Source organism: Numenius arquata, chromosome 28 (genome assembly GCF_964106895.1).
Source record: "Numenius arquata chromosome 28, bNumArq3.hap1.1, whole genome shotgun sequence".
Taxonomy (NCBI): Eukaryota; Metazoa; Chordata; class Aves; order Charadriiformes; family Scolopacidae; genus Numenius; species Numenius arquata.
In genome coordinates this window covers 2,414,925-2,431,932 of record NC_133603.1, presented here as the reverse complement: position 1 = coordinate 2,431,932, position 17,008 = coordinate 2,414,925, and the positions used below count along the sequence as shown (strand labels likewise).

Genomic DNA, 17,008 nt, shown 5'->3' with positions numbered 1-17,008 from the left:
CTGCTCCAGATGATGGGTGGTGGACACCCACTGTGCCATCTGCTTTGTCTTCCATCCTCTAATCCCCACCCAGAGGCTCTCGACTGCGTCATCCCAAACTGTAAGGGCTGCGTGGCCAAACGTCTCCCTGCCTTCCCTCGTGCAAACTCCTGAAGAGCTGCTGGCCCCCCTTCCCACCACTCCCATCCTGGGTCTCCCTCCACTGGCCCAGGACACCATGATGACCAATGCCAATGAGCTGGTGACCCTCCATCCCTCCTCTCCCATCCTGGGTCTCCTTCTACTGGCCCAGGACACCATGACGACCAACACTAATGATTACTAATCACCATAAAACTTTGCAAAGTGACTGGTTTTGCCTCGTTTCTTTCTATTGAGCCAATGTCCCCAGGCTCGGTCTTGCCATAATTAGCAGCGGAGTCTTTGCTTCTTGTGGCAGGATGATGGTGAGTGACAGAGCGGTTGCATGGGTCTGGTTGGGGTTAAACCACAACAAGAAGGAGCAGAACGACCGGTGTGAGGGACACCGGGAATAAGCGGGAGCGGGATGACCAGTACAGGAGACGCTGGGAAGAGTTGGGGACATCTCAGGTGTTGGGAACGTCTCTAGGGACGTTAGGGACATCTCGGGGACATTGGGAACACTGTGGCTCCACACCTGCAGTACCGGCCGTTGGCCGCCGGGCGGCAGCACACCCTTAATTATCCCTCTGAGGGATAGCCTCTGAGGCTCTGAGCCCTCATTAGGGTGATGAGCGGTGACCGTTCTCAGCCCGCTTCACTCCAGCCAGTGGCCGTAACCACTTACCGGCGGGCAGGGCTTCCAGCTCTCGGTCCTGTCCCCGCTCGCAGCCCGGGCAGCGACAGCCATCGCCTCGGCACCAAAAACCTGCACAACAGGGTTTTTTTTGCCCCAGAACGAGCCCCGGGGACTCTGCATCGCTCTGCGCGGGGCACCAGGGCCGAGGGGGGTGACAGCCACAACTCCGCCGGGGACTTATCCACGACAGAAACATTGGGGATTTCTGCTTTTCTGCAGGAAATACTTTCTTTTTGCTTTCCGGCTGCACAAACCTGGGTGTATTTGGCTTTCCCGGGAGAAACAAACTGGGAATTTTTTTTCCCTAAAAATTGAGGGTTTTTTTCCCCAGTGCAGACCCAGAATCAGGGGTTTCAGAGTATTTTTCGTGCCGTGGCAGTGGCTCCAGCGCGGTGTGCGTGGCCCCGTGGGGGAAAGTCCCCTTTTGGGGGAATCGGCCCCAAATTGAGAGGGGAAAAGGGGGAAGGGGCAGCTTTCGAAAGCACTTTTATGTCTTCAATAGAGATCGGGGGGAGGGAGGGGGAGCGAGTTTCTAAATCCTTTCTATAAATAGGCTTCCTTTGCATTTAAACCCTTATATAAAATAAGCATTTACACTTCTGTATCTATTTACACGCATATACATATTTAGGGAATATTCACTATCTATTTACACATATAGAATATCTGTTCAGGCTTAGTTCTACTCGGACTTAGATATTAACACATCGAATAGCTATTTAGACTGTCTGCTTAGACATCTACTTTGACATTATATCTTTTTATAAATCAATTAAAAAAGCTTTTTATATTCTAAAATCTTTTGTATAATACAGAATCACAGAGTCATAGAATGGTTAGAGATACAGGTTTTCATTTTGAACTCATTTTATATACATAAATGAATATTGTTTTTCAATATATGTATATAAATGAGGGATTGTTCTCTATTTCAAAACCTGTATCTACAGGTTTTAATATTTTTCAATCCCCCCTCGTGAATTTTCAGCCATTTTGGGGGCTGTGACCCACCTCTTTTGGGACAGCCCCACTCACCTGCTTCTCTGCTGCATCATCACCCCTCCCAGTGACATTGGAGTGCCCCAAATGATGTCATCACCCCCCAACTCCTCCCCATCATTTTATTGAGCCCAGAAAAGGCACAAAAGGACCAGACCCAGGGCTGGCCCCTTCCCCTCAAGGGAGCTCTACCACCCGCTGCAAACCTGGGCTGGGGCATCTATCGAGCAGCACGAGACGCCAACAACGAGGCACCTGGAAAACACAAATCCCCAATTATAGTTCAGCATCTTAAAAAAAACAGCACAGAAGAGAGCAGAGGAATTCCGTCAGAGGGAGGGACAGGACAAGAGCTGAGCGACTGGAGGATTCCGGGGAAACAGCTCAGCACGAAATACAGCACAGCCTGCAAAAGCCAGAGCCATCCCAACACTTAAAGTCAGAATTAAGACTAATTGATGTGATTTTGAACATGTTCTGAGTGAAACAGCAAACCTTCTGCCTGGTGCTGGAAAACGCCTCATCCCTTCCCTTGCCCTGAGAAGGTTCGCGTTAGGTTTATATACAGCCAATAAAATACTTCTACTATAAAAGAATTTGGCTTTCCTTTGGCACTGATTTAACTTGCGCAGCTGTGAGTCGGTACCATTAAACGATCCCTCTCCAAACCCCACAGTTATCATTTGACTGGGGGAGGGGGGTGTTTCTGTGCTGCCCAACGAGGAGGGACACGGGGCCAAGGGAGATGCTGCCGGGGAAACGCGCCAGGGAAAGCCAGGCAGAAATAAAGTACTTCAGAGCCCTCCCTCTATATATCAGGGGTAAAAAACCACCTTAATATTCAGTCACCTCTTTTTTTAAAGATTTAGAACAAATCCCTGCAGGTGCAGTTCAAACAACGCAAGTCAGTTTGTAAATGATAAAATTTTATCATTTTTTTTTCTCCCCAAAGTTTCGTTTAACATAGAAAAATCAGGGAGTTAAGAGATTGCCCCAAATGGTTTCACTCTTGGGGTGCCCAAAAGAACGGGTAGATCAACGAGTGCTTTTGGCTGCAGCGAACGTGCAGAGACACAGAGTTTTACGGTCTCTCGCCCATTCCAGCCGAGAACCCCAAAACAGGTGACGCCACCAACGGCTGGGAGACCTTTGGAAGGAGATTCCTGGCTCCCCAGGGTACAGAAAGAGGACATTATTGAGCCAGTAGCTCACCAAAACCACCCCAGGACCTGCCATCTCCAGTTAAAGGCTGCTGGTGCTTCATGGGGAGGCCTGGAAAAGACACAGAAAAGATGCTGTTTTGTCCCAGTTTGTCCACGTCTCTTCTTTGATGGCTTTGAGGGCAGATGCCAGTGTCTCAGGAAGGTTTTCCAGCACTACTGTAGGGTATTTTAAAGACCTATGGACTGAAAAAGCATAAAGCCCTTTTCACAAAAGCAAAGTCTATTTCTTCTGAACACCTGCACTCTAATGAAGAGCTTTTTCCCCTCTTTTAGCACAATTTACTTTCACAGTGTCATTTAACAGTAAGCGCACAGAAAGAGAAGATTAAGCTTTCAGGAAGAGAAAATAAAGGCAGGGGGGTAAGATTGTGTCTGGGGGTTGCTCCCACACCCAAGGCGGCAGGAGGGAAAACATGTTGCTTGTTCTCACTCTCTCTGGGAACGTCTCTCATCGCCCCACAAACCTCGGGGCTCCACACTTTCCTAGTGACAGAATACTCAAAACCACCTTTTTTTCACCCTCCCAACCCAACAGTGCCCTGGTCCCCCGGGAGGTGCAGGACGAGGATGCAGGGACCTGCCTGGTGGTGGTGTGAGCCCCAGAGGGGTTGGCTTGGGGCACGTCAACCCATCCGTGAGCAGAGGGAACCTAGGAAAGAGGAAAAAATTAAATAAAACACATTTAGACCCATTTAGAGGTAGGGAGAGGATGGAGTGAAGGGGAGAAGCGGCGCTAACGGGAGAGGAAAATGGTGAAATAGGGAGAAAAAACAAGTGCTAAATTATGGGATGAAAAAGAGCAAAAAGAAAACCAGGAGAAAGGTCAGGGAGGGAGAAAAAAGGAAGTAAATTCCACTCTGGTTTGGTTTTAATGTGGCAGCAGAACAGAAACACGGAGCTTCAGCAGCAGAAGTTTGCCATGAGGGGGATGTTTTTTGAGAAAACCAGCAAACTGAAAACCACAAAAGCACAGTGAGCTGCAGCCAGGGACAGACAGGTATTTGGGGGTTGATTTTTTTCATAGTTTGGGGTTTTTTCCTGATAAAAAGAGGTGTTGAGCGGCTACATCTTGCGTCAGACGCACAGAAAGTGCCAAACCACTGACCTTTTACAGCAATGGGGAGTGTTTTCACAGTGCTACAACCCACAAAAGCAAAGTCAGAGAGCAGCCGAGCCCACAGTGAGGCAGATCCTGCCACAAAGTCTTGTTTCACTACCAAAATCCTGATTTTTTCACCCGTTTTTTAATACCTGTACCCCAGCTTGCAGATACCAGCTTGCAAGTGGTGGAGAGGCTGAGCATCCTCGGCACTGTCTGGGTGGCTGCTGCCTCCTGGCTCTCACCTTGGGAGGGGTGGGTGACAAAAACCCCCAAATCGGGTCAAATTCCATTAGTTTTCCCTGCAAAATGCTTGGAGGTAATTAATTAATGTCTTCCTCCTCCCCTCCCCCCCAAGGTTTTACTTCTCCAACCCCCAAAGGCGGAAAAGGAGAGAAGAACCGCAGCAATTAGCATGACTCCGGATGACGAAGCCACCGGGGATGGAGGGAGATGTGCAGAGAGCACCCAAACCCCCCAACTTAGGGGTTTGACCTCAAAGCAACCTTAAAAACCAAGAAAAAACACTCAAGGTCATCTAAAAAATATGGATTTTGGAGCTGTTTCTCCCCAGATTATCAGCTGGGCTTCCCATGACTGTCCATAGGGACCCCTGTTGCCTTTATCATTGTAGGGAGGTGCCTCCAGTTCCCTCTTTTCCCCATTTTTTACATTAAAAGGTTCAATGCTTTGAGCCTGAGGTGTGGGGGAGCTCCAGAAACATCCAACGCTGATTAATCCTAATAATTATACACCAAACAATGGGGAGCCCTGAAAGGGAATCGCTCCAATCTCCCCCCAACCGGCCAAGAAAATAATTCCAGTAAAAATAATCAGATTTCAGGGCTCAGCCTCTGGTAGATCTAAAAGCAAACGTGGGAACAGAGGTTCCATTTTTAAGTTTCTCTCGTTACTGGGACGCTAAAATAAGCAATTCTCTCGGAATGGGAATTTGAGGATTTTTTTTTCGTTCATGGAAAAGGAGTCCCCTAAATGCCGTTTAATTTTCCACCATGTCCCTTGGGCTGTCCCCCCACTTCATGGTTGATTGCTCAAATTCAACTTGGAAAAGGGGGCAACTGGGAAGAAGTCTCTGCTTTTTTGGGAGATTTATCCAAAAAAAAGGGTTCCTCCAGCTTTGCACTTACCCGTTTTCAGCGGTTTCCAGCAGCCACCTTCACCCCCAGCTTGGGTTCATTTCCTGGGAATTTGGGGTTTTCCGCCAAAACCAGAAAAACATGGGCAGCTGCAGGGGGATATATCACACACACACACACACACACACGGCTCAACCAAGAGACCCAGCTCTTAGAGCCACCGATCCCCCTCTGAAAGCAAAATCCTCCTCAGGAAGCGGTTACATCCCATCCTTTATTTTTTTGGGGAGCATCTCTGTTTTTTTTGTCACCCCCTTTCCCAGAGGGGAATTTTAATGCTGCCTTTTGAGCACTTGCAGGAGCATGAATCACCTGGATCTCCTGAAAACTCAACTCTTGACAAACAGAATAAGTGATTTTTTTTTTTTTTTTTTTTTTTTTTTGTAGCCAAATGCAACAAGTTTTGTGTTTCCTGCTCTGTTTTTCTGCCCTTTCTGCCATGGGGGTGGGAGCAGCACTAAAACCCAAAGAGCTGCTAAAATACACCCCCAAAATTAACTGGTAACCAGAAAGTTGTGGGCACATCACATCTGTGCTCTTTCCTGCTGGTTAAAACAGGTAGGAAATAAAAAACCCCAATATATATATATAGTATATATATAGTAGTCCATGCTAGTGACAGCACTGCTCTGCTAACAGGAGGAGGAGGAGGCTGCTCTCCCCAGTAGAGGCACCTTTATTGGCCCAAAACACCTTAAAAAATAGCAGCGTTGGTGACGGAAACGGCTCTTTGTGGGTAGCTGCAGCGGGGTGCAAGAGCAGAGTGAAGCCAGGGAGGGTTTTTACCTGCAACTCCAAAGACAAAACCCCGCCGTGGGTCTCCGCAGGGAATTTAATGCCACAAGGGCAGGGACCAGTCGCGGCATTGACCAACATCTATGCTGAGCCAGATAGGCCACTGCATTCCGGTCCCAGTGGCCGCAGGAAGCGTCCCGGTAAGTGAATTTACTCAGTGGGTCCTCCTCCTCCTGGCCTGGAGGGATTTCTGCGATGGATGGGGGCTTTGGGGGAGCTGATGTCCCTGATGCCGCTGGACACCAGCAAAGCACAGGGAGAAAAGGATTTTCCATCCTTTTCCATCTGTTTCCATCCTTTTCCTGAGCTGTCGGTGGCCAAAACCCAACCCTCAGCCCTTGAGCGCCCATCTCCAGCCTGGGGCAGAGCATGGCACAAGCAGATTTCTTTTCCACAGCCTGATTTTCTTGGAAATTGGGGGGAAAAAAATACAGCCAGCCCCCAAGGACACCCCACCCCTCCATGCAGGGCTTCATGTGCCCCCCTTTATTTGCCAAGCGGCTTCTCCCCATCTTTGGAGCATCCCAAGAGCTTGGATTTGGGTCCCTTCCCTTCTCAGGGGAGCACCAAGAGAGGAATGGAGCTCCCAGCCCCAAGGCTTTGCTCGTCGTGGCTTCCCTAGTCAAGCAGGAAACATGGTTTGTGGGTTTTCTCTGCTCCGTCACTCCTCCAGACGCTTGAAAGGTTTTCTCACTGAGCAGAGCGACATGGGGGGACTTGTCCGCTGAAAAAAGGGTGTTAAAAAAGGAGGAAAAGCCCACAGAAGAGCTGTTTCCTCCTCTTTTCCCAGTCTGGGTCCCATTACAGGTCCTTGGTGGTACTGGCTGCTGATGGGAGCTGGATGGGTCGGGACAGGGGTCCTGGCAGGGGTCGTGGTGTGGCTGCTGCAGCAAGGCAGTGAGTGGTGGGGTCCATCATCTGAAACAGGTAAAAATCTCCCCAAATCCATCCGATTTCTGCGATGGAGCATATTTCTCCTGTATTTCTCACAGAGAGCAGCTCCTGGGCAAATTCTGCCCCTGGCAATGGCTGCTCTCGATGGGTGAGAGGGGGAAAAGCTGCGACCACTTCCCCCATGGACACTGGTTTTTATGTTTTTAGAGCCTCTCCTCATACAGGTCCCTCTCTCCACCCTGATCATAAATGGTTTGGGTGAGAAGGAACCTTAAAGACCATCTCATTCCACCCCTCCTGCCTCATCTCCAGGCCGAACACCCCCAACCCTCTCAGCCTGGCCCCATAGCAGAGGGGCACCAGCCCTGGAAGCATCTCTATGGCCTCCTCTGGCCCCGTTCCAACAAGTCCGTGTCCTTCTGATGGCCCCAGAGTGGAGCAGAGAGGCAGAATCCCCCCCCCTCACCCTGCTGGGGATGCAGCCAAGGTTGCCGGTGGCTTTTTGGGCTATCAGTGCACATTGCCTGCTCATGTGGAGCTTCTCATCCACAAACACTCCCAAGTCCCTCTCCTCAGGGCTCCTCTCCAGCCATTCTCTTCCTGGTCTGGATTTATGCTTGGGATGGAGCTTGAAAGACCCCACAGGTCCCCCCTAAAGACTCCTGTCCCCAGGCAGCACCTTGTTCCATCTGCAAGGGCTGCTTTGCCCCAGGATTTCACCCTCTGCTCTCACCACGATGCCGTGGGTCAAACCCATCCCCATTTCAGGTGGAAATGGCCCCGTCCTGAGGCAGGACACAGCCCCGTGCTCCTGGGCAACCTGCCTGCCTGACCCCAGACCACGGGACATCCCGGAGATCAAATGCTCCCTCCATTGCTTCCAGCACCAGCTCCGACAGCGACTCTGCCAGCTGGGAAGCCACCCCACAGCAGGTACCACAGCTCAGCACCACCTTTTGGGGTGCAAATGGAGCCCCCCCACCTCATTAAGGGGTGTGGGAGGGTTGTTGTCCCCTTTCCACATGAGAGAGAGGAGCAACAAGATGAGGAACATTGGGGAAAACAACGCCAAAATCTCCCCAATTCTTTCCCCATCCACATCATCCTCTCCCATGCCCTCACCATCTCGCTCTGTTGCTCCTCCTCCTTTCTCCCCACACTGGGGGGGATCTTTCCAGCCCGTCTCCCCCCAAAAATGCACCTGGAGGTGCTCAAAGAGCAGGAAGAGCCTCCAGGGGATGAAGGAGGGCTCACACTCCTCCTCTGCCGCAGGCCCTGGGGCTTGCTGGCTCTGTCCTGCGGGCTGGCAGCCCTTCGCAGCCAAGTGCTACTGGGTTTCCACCAAAACTGAAGCCTGGGAGATGGCGGCAGAAAACTGTCAGCGCAAGGGAGCTCAACTGGTCATACTGGAGAGCCTGGAGGAGAAGGTAAGTAACTGGTGGGGAAAGGCTCCAGCGTTCCTCCTGCATTTGGCTTTTTTATTATTGTTTCTTAAAGCTTTGCTCTCTACAAAAAGCCACACAACTCCCAGCCTGGAGCTGAGCTTTCCTTCTGGGCTTGCAAAGCGCTGCCAGGCAGCATTTTTGGGGGAAAAAACCCTCAGAAATGTGAATTTGGAGGAGATTAAAGATGGGCAAAACCACACTGCCCCATTCATGAGCTTCCAGGCTCCTCTCTCACCGCCAAAAATGCTGCCCATCACCTCCAGACCACAATCCCTCCCTCTTTCAAAGCACTCCCCGGCCTCTCCAGCTCCCAGTCTGCAACTGGGATGTGCCAAACTCATCCCAGCCCAGATCCCCCCGGGGCAGGATGAGGCTCTGAGACTCCATCCCTCCTCTCCCAGGCTTTCATCGGGGAGATGATGGGAAACGCCTCCGTGGCCTGGATGGGGCTGAGGATTCACCTGGGGAGAGAGACTGAGTGGACGTGGAAGGATGGGTCCCCTTTACAGAAAGCCTTGTGAGTGTTCTCCCTGGGTCTGCTTCTCTGGGGGGATCACGATGACCACATCCCAGGGGGAATAGTTCCCAGCCTCATGCTCATCACAGACCTTGGCTGCTCCCCAAAAATCCCTCCAGAACCAGCAGCGACGAATTAAACCACAGCAACGCGGGTCCGGTCTCCGCTAAATGGGGAGAAGAGAGGAAAAAGTCATTTAACCCTTTATTCTTATTTTACAAAGTGCAAAGGTGGGGAAATTTCAACCCCTTAAAAAACAACAAAATGCCCCAATGGTAATATTTTTCACCACAATGTATATAGAAAAAAAGCAGCTTCTGGTAAAGAAAGTATTTATTAGACCAAGTATTACACACATATAATTTTTGGGTTTGGGGCAGAAGGAATAAGTTTTGGGGGGGCACAGGCTGCCCCAACACTTCTGCTTCCCTGACAAAGAGGGGAAATGGTGGTATATTCCCCCACTTGCAGCTGACCTGACAACGGCTGACCCAATTCAGGGGTTTTTAGGGGGAAAAACACTCTAAAGAGAAAAATACGTTGGTGGGAAGGCAGCGTCCAAGCGCAGGACGCCAGGGGCCCATCGGCATCGCTCTGTTTTTAGGTCTCCCGTGGTGGGTCCCAAGAAGGACAATGCTTGTGGGGCGATTGGGAGGGGTCGGCTGAGATCCCACATCTGCAGCACCCCCTTGTACTGGATTTGCCAGAAAGAAGCCACCGAGATTTAAGGGCAGAGAGAAAGGCCATGAAGTTTCAACTGGATAAACTCAGCGTCGGGCAATTCCCCAAGATCACAGGATGGTTTGGGTTGGAAGGGACCTTAAAGACCGTCCAGTTCCACCCCCGGCCCTGGGCAGGGACACCTCCCACCAGACCAGGTTGCTCAAAGCCCTGTCCAACCTGGCCTTGAACTCCTCCAGGGATGCGGCAGCCACCGCTTCTCTGGGCAACCTGGGCCAGGCTCTCACCACCCTCACAGCAAAGAATTTCTTCCTGACATTGCATCTCAATCTCCCCTCTTTCAGCTTAAAACCATTCCCCCTAAATCCTATGGCTCCCCTCCCTGATCAAGAGTCCCTCCCCAGCTTTCCTGGAGCCCCTTTAGGGACTGGAAGGGGCTCTCAGGTCACCCCAGAGCCTTCTCTTCTGCAGGCTGAACCCCCCCCCAACTCTCGCAGCCTGTCCTCCCAGCAGAGGGGCTCCAGCCCTCCCAGCATCTCCATGGCCTCCTCTGGCTCTGCTTCAACAGGTCCATGTCCTTCCTGTGCTGAGGACTCCAGAGCTGGACACAGGACTCCAGGTGGGGTCTCATGAGAGCGGAGCAGAGGGGCAGAAACGCCCTCAGCTCCCTGCTGGCCACACTTCTTTTGATAGAGCCCAGGTTGCCGGTGGCTTCCTGGGATGTGAGCACGTTGCTGGCTCAGTTGAGCTTCTCATCCACCAACACCCCCAAGTCCTTCTCCTCACAGCTGCCCTTCAGCCATTCTCCACCCAACCTTGATTTGTGCCTGGAATTGCCCCGACCCACGTGCAGGACCTTGCACTCGACCTGGTTGAACTTCATGAGGTTTCACACGGTCCCATCTTTCCAAGACCCTCAGGACAGGCCCCATCCCTCCAGCGTGTCACCGCCCCACTCAGGTTGGTGTCATTGGCAAAATTCCTGAGGGTGCCCTCAATACCACTGTCCATGTCTCCAACAACGATGGATGAACAGCACTGGTCACCGATGGAGGAACACCACTCATCACTGGCCTCCACTTGGACATGGAGCTGTTGACCACAATCCTTTGAGTGTCACCATCCAGCCAGTTCCTGATCCACTGAATGGTCCATCCATCATATCCATGTCTTTCCAGTTTTGAGACCAGTATGTCATGTGGGACATATGCCAAAACACAGCCCAGAGCAGCCGTTTGGTGGCTGGACACTCAGTGCTATGTGGGGGAGGGTTAATAGCAGCTCGTGGTTGATCTCCTCTGCAGAGGGGGAGGTTTCAGGTGAAATTCTGGATCCTGACGGGGTGTTTTTGCAGTTGGCTGCAGACGGAATATTTCATCTGGGAGCACCAGTCGCTGCTGATCCCGTCACGATTGACATAAGCACATTGTCCCGTGCCCCGGACATCGAACCTGCTCCAAAACAGCAAAAAAAACCTCTAAGGAAAGGACATGGGTCAGTGTCAGCCTCAGATCAGCATCTGAGCATCTCCCACAGGGGTTAACAGTGCTGGGAGGAGCAGGGACCACCCTTTCCAGCAAACAACCCACCCCACAGAGAATAAAAACTGCCTCCTGCTCCACAAAAGGGGAATAGTTTCAGTTGCTTGGTCCCTGGGGGGTTCATCCAGGGATGTCCTCAACCCCCTGCCAGCACCTGCATCGCACAAATCCATGGACTGTGGATTAGCTCAAGGAAAACCGGTGTTTAAATGCTCCCACCTCATTAAATGTATATATATTTATCTTTTCGCATTGAATTCCTGACCCTGAGCCCAGGACATGGTTACACCCTCCAGAAGAAGTTGAGGACGTACAAATTGTTGTAGAGAGACCCATTAAACCATTTCCAAGGCCCAGAACCTTCCCTCCAGAGGCCAATCCAATAGTGCAAGGAAGTCCCGAAGCGCAGGAGGAAACGCTGGAGGGGAATAAAAAAGAAGCATCGTTTATATAAACTCCAAATCTCCTTCCCCGAAGCTGTGGACACCCCAGTTCCTCGGGGATTTCTCATTTACCAGCTCTTCCCAGGTGTCGATGGTGGCCAAATGGGCTCCAAGAGCAAGACAAGAGCTCTCGCTCCCGTTCCAATCTCCTTCCTCCTCCACGAAGTAAAAACACTTCTCCCCAAGCCCGATCCCCTTTTCCCGGCAGCTGAGAAGAAGGGGAGAGGGGCAGGAGGGGCATTTTTTAACTGGAAATAAACAAAACACGTCCCTGGTGACTTTAAGCCAGTGGGTTTTCTCCGGGGGAGGAGAAGATTTGGGTGATGGAGACACCTCCATCCTCAGCCACTTACCCGCCAGGGCGATGATGGTGAGAAGCAATGCCACCACCACCAGGGTGACCCCAATGGGGACCTTCTTTTCTTTAAGGCACTTGAGGCTAAAATCTGGGGACAAATAGGCATGGAAGAGGCACGGCCTCTTGAAGAGCAGCCCCCAGGCTCTTCTAACCTGGCCCCGTGGTGCCTTCAGCACCTTAAAATACCGCCACAAAGCCGTGGGAGGGGGGGAGGCTCAGTTTTGGGGGCTGCTTTTATCAGCTTCCAAGGATTTTTAGGGCTCCCCAACCTCCCTCCATCCTCTCCATCCCACCCTCAACCACCAGTCCCACAGCTTGGGCCTCCTCCCCCCTCACCACAGCCTATTTTAATTCAATTTTAACTGCCCGGGGGACATTAAACCCCACCACGACCTGCAAAAAACTGTCCCCAACACAAAACCAGTGCTTACTGGTCCCTTCGTCCACCGTTCTCTGCTGCGATGGTATTGTCATGGGCGAGTGTTTGCCTGCCCAAAAGCAAGAATGAAGGGAGTTACTTTTAACACTGTGAGGTTATTCTGTGCGAAATTAGTATTTTCTTCCTCCCAGGTGTGGAATAATTCCTAAAATAAAAATTTTATTAAAAATATAGCATTGTTCACACATTAAGGAAAGGTATAAAATCGAAACGTTTCCAGGGTGGAACACAGCAGCAGCTGGTATGCGAGGAATCCGCTACATCTATGACTCCCTGAACAATATTGCTTGCAAAAGCAACACGGAGGATGGAGTGGAGTGAAGATTCCACGGCCAAGCTCTGTGATTACACAGCAGAACGGGAACAAAGTGATCCTATGGAAGTGATAAGCGGCATGCTTGCTACCCTGAGCCAACAGTCTGTCAAATTTTGATGAAATGCTGTCCTTTGTGTGAACTTTGCTCATTATAATGTCATTATAATACAAAAACACACCTCCAGCCCAAAGGCTGCCCGCCTCCAAGGTGCGACCACTCCTCCTCGAGTCTGCGCCCTGAATTTTTTGTAAACTCTACCTTTAAATGCAAGGCGAGAGAATTTTACACCAATCATAATAAAGGTATTTAAAGGTGTTTATGACTAGAGTCACTCAAACTCCACCTTGAAGGTAAAAAATAATATAAAAATAGCCCAAGAAAGGGGGGATATTGGGGAAGGCACCATCATGAACAAGTCAGGGAGGACCCCATCACAGACTGCCTCTGACTCCCGGGACCAGTCAAGGGGCTGAGCCTTTCTTCCCCCACATAGGGACGCCTGTGGGTAAGACTTAGACTGTGCCGAGTGCTTCCTCGGGGAACTTAGAAATCTCCCTAGAGGGTTACCTGTGACATTTAGAGCCAGGCTGTATTGTTTGGAACTTTGTCGCACGCTTTGTACCATTATCAATATTTTTACTTGCACGTGCTTTGCAGACAGTGTATTTATCACCGGCAAACCATAAGAACCTTTATATCTGTTGCTGAAATAAACTGCACTGCTTAAGTAGCTAGCCGTTTCGGCTTCTCATTGAACGCAACCCAGCACTTGAGAGTGGCCATGCTAGTTCATGAGCACGACTAGACTGAAGGTGCAGTCCACTATTGATGTATCCGGAATCATGATAGTTTAATATATTAAACACGACTGGGCTCATAGTGGTGAATTGGGCATCCCTCAGGATTTAAACCCAGCCACACTCAGCCTCCCACCTCAGTGAGGAGTGTTAGAACGCAAGGGGGTCTGTTTTCTGCCAAAACTATTTTGCCTATTAATGCAACAGCAGGGCAGTCAAGGGGAAAAAATAACCATTTTCCTTCATCTGCTTCACATAGAGGGTAGGAAGGGAAACACAATTTCATAATTTCCCCTTTTAAAAAAAACAGTATTTGCTTTGTTTTTTCCAGCCTTGATTTTACTGGCTGCTGTTCACGCTGGAGAGCCGTTGTCCCAGTTGGAATCAAACTAGTCTGGCTGGGAAAGGTCCTTAAAGGCCACCCAGTTCCATGGGGAGAGACACCTACCACCAGACCAGGTTGCTCCGCGCCCCGTCCAACCTGGCCTTGAACCCCTCCAGGGATGGGGCAGCCACAGCTTCTCTGGGCAACCTGGGCCAGGGTCTCACCACCCTCACAGCAAAGAATTTTTCCCCAGTATCTCATCCAAATCTCCCTTCTTTTAGCTTAAAACCGCCCCCCCTCGTCCTGTTGCTCCCCTCCCCAATCAATTGCTTCCCCACTTCTCCAACTTCAAGGTTTTCCAGCTCCAGTCCCCACTGCCGGACCCTCAGGTGGGGCTGGATGGTCCTTCAAACCCAGTGGAGTTGCAGAAACCACCCCTATCTCCCCACACCACGCAGGGCAGCTCTTAAATCCTCTAAAAAAAGAGATTTGTGCTCATGTACCTGCATCACCAAGAGCTTCTGCCATCCCTGGGGCTGCCGAGGGGACAGAAGGACCCTCCGGGAACAAGTGTGTCTCTCAACTCCACCACCACCAAGGTCAACGTGGTCAAGAAGACCCCAAGAACCAGCCAGGTCCTTCTCCAGCTCCAGCAATCTGCCAGGATACTCCTAAAATAAAAACATAAAAAGCTCATAATACCCCCCAAAACCTCGGCACTGCTCAGCACAGTCCTTTTTTTTTCCCTGAATTTCTTAATTTCCTCAATGCTCCTTTTCTCCCTTTCCCATGTTGACTCTGAATTCTTGCTTCTTCAATCCTCCCACAAACAAATTTATCTACAATCTTCTTACAAAGTGCTTTTAAGTGCTTTTTTTTTTTTTTCCCTAAATTCTTTGGATTTTTAACCTTTCCCTGCATAACACCTTTTTCTAAAGCCCATGGTAAAAAACTAACAGACTCAGGTCTCGCTGAAGAGAAGTCAAACTGGTCCCCATGGAAAACAGTTAAATATTATTCACATTTACAAGAAAATACTTTAAAAAAAAAAACAGCATTCTTACAACATTAAGAATCCACCAATGTAAACCAGAAAACGCTGCATTTTCTCTGCCCCAACAAACCTTGAAATCCCCAACCGCTGCAGCCTCCTCTAACAAAGAGCTTCTATATTTACTAAAAATATATTTATTAACCCTGGTATCAGGTGTGCAGCTGAGTTTTTTATTAACAGCAGTGAAATCCAAATAAAAGCAGCCAAACTTTGGACCTTCCTCAATTTGCAGTAAGAATTTTCCAACCTTTGTGTTCACAAAGGCAAGAACCAAAAAGGGTATTTTAATTTTTTCCTCCCCAATTGTTTCGATTTTTGAACAGGGTTTCACCGATGGAGCATTTTGCTGCTGTCCCCAACCCCCAAAAATCAAATTATTCGTGCCCTGAGCTCGGTGCATTTTAGGGTAAAACAGCAGGCGATGGAGAAAAATTGGTTAGGAAAACCACTTGAAAACTGTGGCAAAAAGGGTGTGGCATCACCCGGTCCCCAAAGTGGGGGCTTTTTCCCCTCTTTTCCTCCCTCCCTCCCAGCTTTTTTTGGCACCGTCATTAAGTGATTTCCCATCAGCTCAGGCTCCTTTTTAGATTAAAGCAGCTGCTTCTATAACAAATAAGATAATCCGAGGGAGGGTGAGCAACGGGGGTGGCATCAGCTCGTCACTCCCCGGCCATGAGAGTGACACACTTGTTTCTGGCGTGAGAAATCCCACTGGCCTTCCCCAGGAAGAATTAATTTTCCGGCTTTCTCCACTTGAAAATTCCAGTTCCCGTATTCAAAATGAGCATTTAAAACCCACAAACACGAGATCAAAGCTGCTGCTGGTGCCAAATAAATCTATTCTGGGCTTGACAGCCCAGATTTTTCTTTCCCCCCCGTCATAATTTTTCCAGGTGATGCCAGATTTTTCCTCCCCCCCCTCCCCCCCCCCCATCATAATCACAGGGAAACTGTCGGGAAGGAGTTGGGAAAGGACAAAGGGATGTTTTGTACCTCCCTAAGATGGTGGCTTCTCTTCGCTCCGACAGCTCTTGACAAAGAAAATATGGAAAAGCTCCAGTTTTCCACCAGAGGAGACATTCCAGGCAGGAGGAGGAGCTGGGTGACGCAGATGTTTCACATGGGAGGGGGCATTTTCTCATGCAAAGATGCCTGGGAGGGCTCTTGGGGTCCCCCTAATCCTCATCCCCCCCAAAAGCTGCTGTTGGAGGAGCCCCAGAAGCAGCAGGTGGTGGGGACAAACCTGTGCTGGATGGTGGGTAAAGACACCTCAGGGCTACAGGAAAGGGGGGAGGGGGCATTCCCAGTGTGCCCAGTCCACCCAGCAGGGATGGAGAGGCAGCAAACAGCATGGGGAACAGCCCTCCTCCCCCCCCCCCCCCCATCAATTTTACAGATGGCTCCGAGCTGGAAAAATCCTATCTTTGGAAGTTTATGCTACAGGGAGAGGGCTCTCTCATCCCATCACCCCTAAAGTGGCAGCTGTGGGTGAGACTTCCAGTCACCCCCCGTTGTCCCCTGCTCCCCTCCTCCGCTCAGCAAATGGGTGTTTTCCCTACCGGGGGGAGTTATCAAGGGCTATTAATTGTTTAGCATAAATAAGTATGTTTTAATTAGAATACATTTACTCAGGATTATAATACAGTGTGATTTGGGCTGTTTGCTGTATTTACTGAGCACGAGCAGGTGGATTTGCTGACACCTTTAGGCCACGACAGAGTTATTTTTCTTGGCAATTTTCCTTAATTAATTCCTCAACTTAATTTTCTTAGTAACTTTCCCAGAACATGGAGAACTGAAGAGTCCCAGGCTTGGGAAAAACACTATCAGTAGGACATTATCAGCCTTCCCAGACCAAACGACTAAACACAGCGCTGTCCCAGCTGCGAGGAGAATTGTTTGCACTATTTGTGACGGTTTTTAACCCCCTCCCAACCTCTTTTTTTCCTCCTTTTTAACCCCCTGCGCTTCCTCTCGGTCTTTGCCAGGCTGCTGCCAGCACTATGCTGCCAGCGTCCCTCTCCTTCGCCGCCCCTCGGTCCCTTCCTGGGCAAGTTGTGCTGGGCTTGGGGTGAGAGCACGATCCGAGGATGAGGAGGGACAC

General features: G+C 50.2%; 2 protein-coding genes across 2 annotated transcripts; one reads left to right on the top strand and one right to left on the bottom strand.

Moving 5' to 3' along the window:
• Positions 1-6,133: 6,133 nt before the first annotated feature.
• Positions 6,134-9,677, top strand: LOC141476051 (killer cell lectin-like receptor subfamily F member 1). The gene is made up of 6 exons (XM_074164677.1): positions 6,134-6,233; positions 6,901-6,990; positions 7,756-7,923; positions 8,254-8,414; positions 8,834-8,949; positions 9,554-9,677. Exons 1-6 carry the CDS (start codon positions 6,134-6,136, stop codon positions 9,675-9,677), a joined length of 759 nt encoding a protein of 252 aa, XP_074020778.1.
• A 1,268-nt stretch (positions 9,678-10,945) lies between these two features.
• LOC141476116 (C-type lectin domain family 2 member E-like) lies at positions 10,946-12,446 on the bottom strand. Its single transcript, XM_074164718.1, has 5 exons — positions 12,404-12,446; positions 11,968-12,060; positions 11,687-11,862; positions 11,486-11,589; positions 10,946-11,081 (listed from the first exon to the last, which is right to left on the bottom strand). The coding sequence occupies exons 1-5, from the start codon at positions 12,444-12,446 to the stop codon at positions 10,946-10,948; spliced, it is 552 nt and encodes a 183-aa protein (XP_074020819.1).
• Between the last annotated feature and the right edge of the window lie 4,562 nt (positions 12,447-17,008).

Excerpts from the sequence above, each read along its gene's own strand:
- LOC141476051 (XM_074164677.1), top strand. The coding sequence starts at position 6,134 with ATGCCACAAGGGCAGGGACCAGTCGCGGCATTGACCAACATCTATGCT. Across the intron at positions 8,415-8,833 it reads TGGAGAGCCTGGAGGAGAAG|GCTTTCATCGGGGAGATGAT; the intron begins GTAAGTAACTGG and ends CTCCTCTCCCAG. Across the intron at positions 8,950-9,553 it reads TCCCCTTTACAGAAAGCCTT|GTCTCCCGTGGTGGGTCCCA; the intron begins GTGAGTGTTCTC and ends CTCTGTTTTTAG.
- LOC141476116 (XM_074164718.1), bottom strand. The coding sequence starts at position 12,446 with ATGACAATACCATCGCAGCAGAGAACGGTGGACGAAGGGACCA. Across the intron at positions 11,863-11,967 it reads CACCATCATCGCCCTGGCGG|TTAAAAAATGCCCCTCCTGC; the intron begins GTAAGTGGCTGA and ends GTTTATTTCCAG. Across the intron at positions 11,590-11,686 it reads TCGACACCTGGGAAGAGCTG|CGTTTCCTCCTGCGCTTCGG; the intron begins GTAAATGAGAAA and ends ATTCCCCTCCAG.